The sequence below is a fragment of the Drosophila guanche genome, unplaced genomic scaffold (genome assembly GCF_900245975.1).
Source record: "Drosophila guanche unplaced genomic scaffold, DGUA_6, whole genome shotgun sequence".
In the NCBI taxonomy this organism is placed as follows: Eukaryota; Metazoa; Arthropoda; class Insecta; order Diptera; family Drosophilidae; genus Drosophila; species Drosophila guanche.
Window position 1 is genome coordinate 9427338 of NW_022995744.1, and position 10284 is coordinate 9437621.

General features: G+C 47.7%; 1 protein-coding gene across 1 annotated transcript; it reads left to right on the forward strand.

The window, feature by feature from the left end:
- The first annotated feature begins 3157 nt into the window (after window positions 1–3157).
- On the forward strand, window positions 3158–9789 carry LOC117579776 (5,10-methylenetetrahydrofolate reductase). The gene is made up of 3 exons (XM_034265833.1): window positions 3158–3276; window positions 8517–9208; window positions 9261–9789. Exons 1-3 carry the CDS (start codon window positions 3173–3175, stop codon window positions 9743–9745), a joined length of 1281 nt encoding a protein of 426 aa, XP_034121724.1. The 5' UTR covers window positions 3158–3172; the 3' UTR covers window positions 9746–9789.
- The last annotated feature ends 495 nt before the right edge of the window (window positions 9790–10284 follow it).

Consider the following 10284-nt stretch of genomic DNA (forward strand, 5'->3'; position numbering starts at 1 on the left):
AGTACGTACGGGATGAATAGGTAACGGTAACGGCAATCCCGGGGAGCACCCCATTAATGCTTATTACACAACAACAAACTCCGAGCAGAGAGCAGAGAGCAGAGCCACCCCCAGCCGCAGACACAGACACAGCCGCAGCCCAACAGCCCAAGAGCCGAGCGAATGCGCGTGATTGCGTGCCACTGCCACTGCTGTTGCTGCCACGGAATTGCAGATCCGTACCGTGCCTCAAGTGTCGAGCGTGTCGAGCGAATTCTTGTTTACCGTTGTTGCAATTGTTTTCGCCGTCATTATTATCGCTGCAGCGCTACCTCCATGCATGGCCATGGCTCCTGCCTTCCGCTTCAAGCTGAGCCTCATGGCTCATGCTCATGCTTCCCCTGTCCCCTGTCCTCTCCACGACGGATTGTTGAGCGCTCAAGTGCTGTGGCAAATTCGTTTTGAACGCCACTCCAGGCGCAGTGCTTCCGTCCAGTCAGGGATACGTGAGGCATGCCCCGGGTAATGGTACCGGCTCTGGGTACTGCTGGGGCATTGTGTTCGGCGCTTGCATGTTGATTACACTTACTCCAGCTCGTATGCGCCGGGGCGAACTATGCGCTTTCGAGCACTTAAGAGCGCAAGGACAGGGGAGTCACCCAAGCACGGATGAGTGAAACGTGGAAATGGCAATGTAATTTGTCCCGTGTAGGTGGCTCCTGCTGCCTGGCAGCACTGCCTTGCACTTTGCCTTCCATCTTAGGGGATTACATTAAAACGTCTTCCTGCCGCTGCAGAACTGAAACAGAATCTGAAACGGAATCCAAATTGTGTGGGGTAACAGTGCATGTTACTCGTCAATCTTCATTTAGCTCCGCAATTGTTTACTGACAACATTTGGCAGCTTGTCCTTGAATTGCAGTGGGACTCGTGGGACTTGCAGTCAGACTGTTCCCATGGCTGCTCGGATTCCACTGCAGATCGCTCCACAGCTTCCTCTACAGATTTCCCCCTTTCAAGTTGTGTGCAAATATTATTTTTCTAACGATTTTTATTTGGTTTTCTTGCAGCAAGACGACTGGCAACTCAGCTTAATTTATTTATTAAGCAACATTTGGGCACTTCCTTCGATTAGTTCTAGGGAGAACTTCCAGCTCTGCTCATTATTAGCAGAGCTGAGAGGAGAGGCCCACCTGCTGCAGGTAACTACCATCAACGCAGCTCCTAATTGGATCGTTAGCCAAAGCCCAGAGCAGACATAATTGGTTCCAGTGGGGCACAGAGCGAGGGAGAGAGAGAGACCTGCAACTAATGTCAACCGAAATGGAAACGGAAATGAAAGTAAAAACGCTTTCGATTAGCCCCTTGTCAGAGCTTCGGGCAATTAAATGCAAAGAAGCGGGCCCCTGGCCTCAGTCCCTGTCCCCAAAATAGGTGTCAACCGAGTGCTCTCTGTGCTGCTTCGTGGGTCATTCCATTCCGTTGCCACAATGGACACTGCCTGATGGAGTCGAACCTGCAGGCGGGGACCCAAATTGGATCGGGCTAATGCCCAGCAACTGTCATGTGCAGTTAGGCAAACACGGCATAAAGCACACAAACACACAAGGGGACACACACTCGACGCTAAAAGTTAACGCACGCGATCCCATTAGGCGCAACTTGGACCTGCACTGGCAAACACCTCGGCAACACTCCGCTGCCCGCTCCATGCTCAACGCTCCCTTTCTTTCCATTTCCATTTCCATCAGCGCAGAGAAACGTCGGAGAGCCAAACAACTTTGAACATTTTCGACAAACATGTCACACATTCATATGCGGAACAACAACGCACCTTCCCCCCGACCCAACGACTGCCAGGAAGAGTGGGAGAGAGAGACAGAGAGAAGCGAGAGAGAGACACTTTTGGGGCGCACAGTGGGCAGAATTGAGGCGAAAATGTGCGGCAGATTTTTGATTTTGAATGTGGAATTGGTGGGTGTGGGTTTCGGCTACAATTTTGGATACAACTTAAAGCTGGAAAATAATCCTCCTAACTGGAGTACATGGAATTGCAACAGAGCCTTATAGCATGTACCAGCTACGAGAATAAACTGCCAGCTTTGGCCTGCAGTGAAGTTTCTCAATAAGCAACATTTCTATCGCTTACAGGAAATCTCTTGGTTGCAGTTTTTACCGATTTCTAAAACCTAATCCCCTGCCCTTTTCGGTATAAAAACATTTTTGCCACACGTATTGCCTATTGTTGCCCACTGCCGCACACACACACACAGCACTTGACACCAGGCACCACATGAGGCCCTGAGCACTGTGCGACCTGACAACAGCTATCGGTGCTATCGTTGCCTCTCTCCCTCTAGCTAGTGTCGCCACAAACATCCATCGATCGAAATCGAATCGCAGGATGGACGTGTGGGACGAGGGGGGGCGCCCTTCAATCAGCTGTCAAATGAAAATGTCAAAATATCAAAAGTGAAAAAGGCAAAGTAAACTTAGGCTCGGGTACGTCTCGGGGTCTCGAGCCCATTATTGTATATTCTCTGCTGCTGCCACACAGTTGAGGCCTTTCAAGAGGTGCCCCACGACTACGCTACATAAATGTATGTATAAATACATATATGTGTATGTATATGTATGGCTGAGTGTTTTGGTATCGGTTTGTTAGTTTCGTTAGTTTGTCAGTCAGCCAGTCAGTCAGTCAGTCAAGCAGTACGCCAGTTCGACACTTCGTCGACGATGTTCGCCTCTAAGTGGCCCTAAAACGGCAGAACGGGGAGAGGAGTGTAGGAAAACGTAGAGCGGGAGAAAATAAAACACAAAATGTATGCAGGCAAAAAATGAACACCAGACACGAGAAACAACGCACACAACTCATGCAGCGAAAACTTACATAAATATGTACATAAATGTATACATACATATCTGTGTACATAGTTTAATGTTATGTACAGGCCCCGATCCATTGAGGATGAGCGACACTCAGTGGGTAACAAGTTGAGAGGCTGGGCCCTGGGGCCATCAACGGCATCAAGCCAAAGGTACATAATATCCTGCGCTATTAATTAGACTTTATGACTCATAAACGCCACTACCCCAGCCCCCTACAGTTCACAGCTCGTAACTGTCAATCAAAGTTCACTGTTTTATGGCTGTAGAAAACTTCACAAAATTGAAATTAATGAAATCCAATTAAATGTGTGCCAAAATTCTGAACAAAACCAAAAGAAATCTTTCGATTATAATCAAAATCAATCTGCTCGAGGTGCGCAATGCTTGGGGCTACAGTGAGTCGAGAAAGTAAGTCTGCAGATTAGCAAAAAACACACAAAAGTAATAGAGGGAATTTAAATGTATTTTCTATAATTATTTGAAGCATTTGAAGAGCCCAATAATAGGGGAAATAATGCAGGTAAAAGTACTTCTACAGTTTCTATTTGAATCATTTTCATCCCTAATATTAAACGTATTTATTCGCTGCCCCGCTCCTCATTATGTTAGGCCCTCTTAATCGGCTTAGAAACTACAAAAGTTTCAATTTTGCCACAATGTCTGCCTGCAGCTGAAAATCAATATTAAACATTGCCTTTGAGCGTGTTTAATAAAGCCAAAAACAGCTTCAAAGAGCACTGACAATAACCTCTGGGTTGGGGTTTGTTATGGCAGAACTTTGTTAATCTAAAAATCTGCAAAAGAACCTCAAAAGAGTGGCTGATGAATAGAGCCAAGAGGGGAGCAACTGCCATGAATAAATTCTAGAATATAGATATGAGAAAATCTCTTGCGAGCTCCCAAATGTTTTGCTGCTGCCAGCGAGGAATGCGCTGAGGTGCGTACAGTGAGAGTTAATTGTTGATGGACACGTCTGACATTTGTCACTGGACCGGACCGTGACAATAATCGCCGCATGGGGTGCGAACTATGCGAACTTGCGGCTTCCTTAATTTCGTGCACCTTTTGCCGGCCAACGTCCATTATCCACTCTATAAAACCCCGCACCATGGGGATGCCACAAATCAATGGCTTCGCTCACGAATCGAACGGTGCCCACAAGACCATAAAAGAGACCCTCAGACTACACCATTTATGGGTTGCCCGTTGCCCGTTGCCCATTGCCCCATTGTACTATCAATATTAATTTATGTTGTTTTTTTTTGGTTCGTTGCTGCTGCTCTTCGTTTTATGATTTTTATTTTATTATTATTATTATTATATTTTCTTTTTCTGGCTCTTCGGGCATGCCATTTACATACTCGAGAAATGTGTGTGGGTGTCTGCTCGTGCTCTTAACGGGTTTCTCTGGCTTTAACGGTTACTGCCGATGCCACCGCTGATACAGCGCTCTTTTACGACTCTTTTTTATTGCTATTATTAATGCCCGAATCTTCCATTTTCGGTTGTGTGATCTATTGTCTGTGCGCTGGGTGTCACCTTCCCCATGCTAACTCCAAGTTGAGGTGTGTACACACTTACATAAATGCATACATATTTACATATGTACGTGTATTATGTGTTAATCGGGCAGCAGCTTTGTAGCAATATCAACATTTAGAGTGCCTTTATATGCGAGTTTGTATTTAAGCCCTAAAATTTATATGTTTTCATGAAGGAACTTTGATTTTTTCGCTCCTTTTGTTGGCTATGGTTCCTATGGAAAGACTCTACATAATTGTTTAGAAATATCAGAAAATAGTCCACAAACTTTTGATCTTCCCCACTTATTAGAAACTATTTTGTCCATCTAGAATCTAGAGCCAAACCTTCAAATAAATTTGCATCTTTCCACTCAACATTCTGTTAAATGCCGTAAAAAAAGTGACCCCCAGCAAGCCTTAAAGCGTTTTTATTTCTTCCTTTTTTGTTTTGTGTCAGCAATCATCCCATTTGTTGTTCATTTTTGAGTTGAATATTTCAATCAAATCCGCGTCGCCGCTCCAAATTACAACATAATTTTCTGATCTTTTTCGCTTTTCACAATTTCCGCATTTCAAATTAATTTCCACGCGGCAGGGGCACAGCCCTGCACTCCCCCTGGAAGGATGGAATATTAAAAAATTGAAATCTGCTTAATGTGTTTACTCGACCAACTGCCAATACACGAGGAGTACACGCGGCGATGGGGAGAAGGAGAAGGCGTAGGCGGAGGCGGAGGCGGAGGGCAGGAAGAAATTTCATTAAAAGGGAAAGCCAGAACGCGGATGGTGGATGGTGGAGAGTGCAGGATGAGCTGCGGCGGAGGCGTACACAAATTGTGGCGACTCATGGCGCAATCGTCAATTATGGCCCGGACAAGGAGCAGGCAACAAAAAGGACGCGAGAGCCGACAAAAAATATATTGTGCTCGATAATCAAACCGAAAATGTGCACAGCTTGAGTCAAAATAACGCAGCGGGTCCACGGACCATGAATGTGTGTGTGGGGGGGTGGAGTGGTGAAACGGTACAAAACAGAACAACAAAAGGAACACACAAGCAGAGTGAGGGGGAAGGAACTTTTAAGCAGCGGGATATGCGTATGTTTGCCATCGCTCTCTCCCTCTCACTCTCTCTATTTCGCTTACTGTTTTCTGCTTTGTTTTTTTTGTTGGTCTTTCTACTCCTTTTCTACACTTTTTCTTGCCGCTGACGTTGCCAGGCCCATAATTAAATTACATATATTTGTGCAGGGTATGTGCGCGGGGTATGATGGACACACAAAAACACACTGCTAACAAAACGGAAGTTTCCATTGAGCAAATTTGAGCAAAGAAAATGAACAAATGTAACCTTCCACAGCTGCTTGCAATTAGAGGGTATTCCTTAGTCCTTCCTTGTGCTCGTTGTGTGTTTCCCACTTGTTTAGTTTTGTGTATTAGCGCTGTTGTGAGTGTGGCTTTGTGTGTGTGTTTGCTGACTTGCTTTTCTTTTCTTTTCTATTGTGGTTGTCGGCTCTCTTTTTTTTCAAGGCTGCACTCTCCCAGTCTCCCACTCTCCCATTGGTTCTCTACACAACGAGAACAAGAGGGGGCAAAAAGTTGGAAAATGTGAATATAAATATGCCCCATCCATGGCCCCCGTGCCCGTGTGTAAATGTAAAATATGTAATCACCCGAAAAATGTTGTTTTCGTTATTTAAGTAATTACGTTTTTATTTGCGGTGTACGGGAAATTATGGGATTGCTTTTGCGGTGCTCCCTCCCCCCCGCTCCCACTGGAAACTGATATCCCGTGGGGATAATGGCTCCGTTCTGGGGCTGCTCTATTAATGCGTAAAAGTAAATGTGATTTTAATGTTAAATGTTATGCGATGAGCGGCCAATGGCACACATTACAATGATCTATGCTAATGTTTTGGGCAGGCAGGAATAAGTTGAGGATGGCATTGTGAGGCACAAAGCAGAGTTAGAGCTGATCCAAGTCCAAGTCCATTCCCTGCCCCCCCTCGTACTTTCCCCTGTGACAATTCAATATCACCGCAGTCCAGCCAGGACCAGCTGTAAGCTCTCGGCAGAGCCAGCAGCTGAGCAAATGTGACCTTGAATTGGTACGCAGGCAGCAGGCCGTCCGTACTGTGTGGACTCGGATTACGAATGCGCAGCGCGTGACTTCCAGTTAAGTCCTAATTATGTCAGTAACTCATCCGAGATTGCCCAGGACCAGAGGATTCTTCGAGCGTGCCTGCCACGTTCGCCGTGTGGCAAGGGACACGGCGATGACGCAATTCGAAAAAGAAAAACAATTTGCAACCAAAATACACAAACAGAAAGAGAGAGAGAGAGAGGAAATCGAACGGTGTTCGTGTCCTTCGATGCAGATCCGCATGGCGAATGCTGCCGAGTGAGCTGTGCCCGTTGAGGGTTGAATCGCAGCCGGCACTCGTCCTGCCTGCCACTCATCGCCCTAACCAGATTTGAGCTATTATAATGATGCGATTCCATGCTGCATCAACCCTCTGGCAACTGCGTTCTGGAGCCATCAGTCAGTCAGTGAGTCAGTGGGAAAGCTGTGGGCCAGCCCACTCACCCAGTTACGAGTGTCAGTCACAGGAGTGTGCGTCAGTCCTCCTCCTCCTCGTCCTCCTCTCGATTCCTGGCCTAGCAACAAGCGATAAATTTCGACTCTACGGCGAGTACTTGCTGCTCCTGCGAGAGGTGAGAGCGGCAGGAAGGGAATCAAATAAATAAATATTTTCGCCCCGGCATCTGGCAGTTTTGGGTGGATGCATCCCCCGAAGCGACAGTGTTTCAACCCTCAAAATCGAACAGGGGGAGGGATGGCTGGAGAGTTACAGCAAAGTCGATGGAAAATTCCATGCAGTAAATGTACAAATGTATGTAGAAATGTATGTATTTATGTACTTATGTATGAAACGATGTATGAAGTGGCGGAAGGCGCAGAAGTTGTTGTGGCATCAAAACGGAAACGCAGTTCCCTTCTTTGATGTAAAATGAAGTGATGTCTCCACTGATGTACGTTTGATGTACACTGCCACGCTGCCACTTCCATTGATTGCTTAGAAATTCAAGCCAAAAGGAAAAGCCAAAGTCGGGCACCTTCTGGCTCCTGCCGTAATCCTTTCTGGCAGCAATTTAAAAACCAACTTTCCCGGAAATGTTTGCAGCAGCTTCTGTGAGGTTTTCCCCGTAACTGGGGACTTATAAGCGACTTACCTGTGGGTGTCCTGCCGCTCCTCCAACTGATTATAAAACTCTCTGGGAGCTCTGGGAGCTCTGGGAGCTCTCTGCTCTCTGTTGCCATAATCATCTTAATAATTTCACAACTCAGTCTTTATTACATTTCTGTGCCACACTGCCACACACCCACGTCTCTGCGCTCGTTGGAATTTTTTAATTTCAGCCAAAGCAAAAAAGTATCTTCTGCGGTGTAGGCAGAGCCCAGAGCCCAGGAGGAGCTCCTCCTCATGCGTGTGCCTTTTCCCTGACGCTTTTCATCAACTTGCCACGTCGTAATTTAATCCCTCAGCCTGGGCTCTACTGTTCTCAGTCGCTCAGCAGGTGACCCAGAGCCAAGCCATTGGTCCAGGCTAATTTGGAAAAGTCTTTCAATAGCGCAAGCCCTGAGGGGGTTTTCTTCAATGGATTGAAACCTCCTTTGATGAAAACTCTTTAGTGTATTTTGATCCTTTCCAGCAGCAAGGCAACTGAGAGTTGATCTGTGCTTTCAGTTTCAGCAAAAGAACTTGCCCAAATGCAGCGCAAGTTTCTGCATAGATTTCAATACATTTGTACATAAACTTTAGTTTTAGTTCAGTTCAGTTTCCCTCATTCTGTAGCTGTGGCTGCTGTCACGTTTATTTGTGTCCCATTACAGATCCCAAACATCCATCCATTGAATGTGTGGATCTGCCCCTAACTTAGTGGCCAGATTTCTAGGGGAGACAGAGATTACAATTTGATGAGGAGTATGAGCTGTGAGACATTGAGCGAATAGTTAGCGCTGAAATACACTTCCCAACAAATCATAGATTATTCCCCACTTACAGCTCGTTTTTGTCAAACATTTTCAAACGCTTCCGCACCGATTCTCCCTCTCATTTTGTAGCGCATTCATTTGTCGCCTCGACTGTGCACCTGCTCGGAGATTGCATAATCACAGAGTGCCGATAAGCTCACGGGCAAGCGGCAAACTAATCAAAACAAATGCCAAATGGAAGCCCACAGTGCGGACACAGTTCCAGTGCCGCGAGATCTGTCGGTGGGTGAGCAACATCTGTGGCAGCCTGCTCCGGGACATGCATGCCTTAGAGGCAGCCAGCAGTGGCCTGGCCACCACATCCTATGTGCCCTGCGTGAACTACACCACGGGGCAGACCAGCGGCACGGACTTCGTGGAGCGTCGAGTGGCGACGCTGGTGGCGGAGCGCACGGCCCGGCGGCAGCTCTTCTATGGGATTGAGGTGGTGGCCCTGCAGTCGGGCAAGCCCACCTGCCTGGACTTCAATCGCTTTCTGCCCATACTGCCGACATTCGTGAGCATTGTCTGGCTGGGCACCGAGTACTGCCACGTGAATCCCATCGATCAGGTGAAGAGTCTGCAGCTGGCACGCAGCCTGGAGTCGCGCATTGCCGTGCTGCCGCACATCACCGCCTACTGCCTGTCGCAGGAGCGACTCGATCAGTTTCTGGCCCTCAACTTTACGAATGTGCTGCCCATACGCGGCGACTTGGTGCACGAGATACAAAACTTTACCTACAGCTGGGAAATTGTCGAGTACATACGGAAGCAGCAGGGCGGTAAGTCCACCAACTGCCAACCGCTTTGCACTCTCATCACTTTCGCCTGCAGATAAAGTTTCCATTTGTGTGGCTGGCTATCCGGAGGGCTACACCAGCCTGCCCCAGCGCCAGGATCCCGCCGAGGCCATGCGGTTCCTTAAGCGGAAAATTGCCGCTGGCGCTGACTGCATCATCACTCAGATGTGCTACAGCTCCGAGACGATCATCCAGTTCATCAAGGACTGTCGCAGTGCTGGCATCACAGTGCCCATTGTCGTGGGTCTGACGGTGGCCGATTGCTTTCGCACCTACTGCCTGTCGGAGCACATCGCCGGGGTGCACCTGCCGCCCGAGAAGCGGGAGGAACTGCTCCTCATCCACAAGGAGCCGCAGCGCGTCGCTCGGTTCTTTGTGCAGCTGATCCTGCGCATCATTCGCGATGTGCTCGACGCCGATGTGGGTGTCTATGGCATTCAGTTTTTCACGTTCAACAAATTTGAGCCCGTCTACGAGCTGCTCAAGGAGCTGCGCACGCTCCAGATACTCAAGGACTAAATTGTGTTTAACGCGAGGTAATAAAATGGAATTTCAATAAGTAATCCCAGTCCTGGCTGAACCCTTTCGAACATTCCATTCTGGGTGGTTCCAACCCCTTGCTCCTGTCTCTGACACGGCTAATGGCTGGGGTCCAGCTCTGTCCAGTGGCTGGGCATCTGCAGGGCTTGTGGCTGCAGCTGGATGATGAATGAATGAATGGACGAACCCCATCTCCGTGTGCGTCATAAACGTCAGTCAATGTCAGCAGGAAGGGCCTCAGAATTCGCAAATGCGCAGATACTCGTCTTCCTACTCGCATTTTTGATGCTTTTCAACCGGAATAGAGTAGAATTGTTGCGTCATGGCGCACCTTCTACAGGGAACTTGGAACTTGGAGGGTTGATGTTGATGCCACAGCGTCAGCGTCAGAACAGGCTGTACAAAGCGGCATTGAAAGGTCTTTTGACACAGAACAGCGTTTGACATTTGTAACTTGCGGTTGATCGGCCACAGGAGAAGGGATAAGTGCCAGGCACAAACTCCCAAATAGCGAATAG

Bases quoted from the DNA above. Each gene is read 5' to 3' on its own strand.
- LOC117579776 (XM_034265833.1), top strand. From the start codon at position 3,173: ATGTGTGCCAAAATTCTGAACAAAACCAAAAGAAATCTTTCGATTATA. The intron at 3,277-8,516 runs GTAAGTCTGCAG...CTCATTTTGTAG, and splicing joins GGCTACAGTGAGTCGAGAAA to CGCATTCATTTGTCGCCTCG. The intron at 9,209-9,260 runs GTAAGTCCACCA...TTTCGCCTGCAG, and splicing joins CATACGGAAGCAGCAGGGCG to ATAAAGTTTCCATTTGTGTG.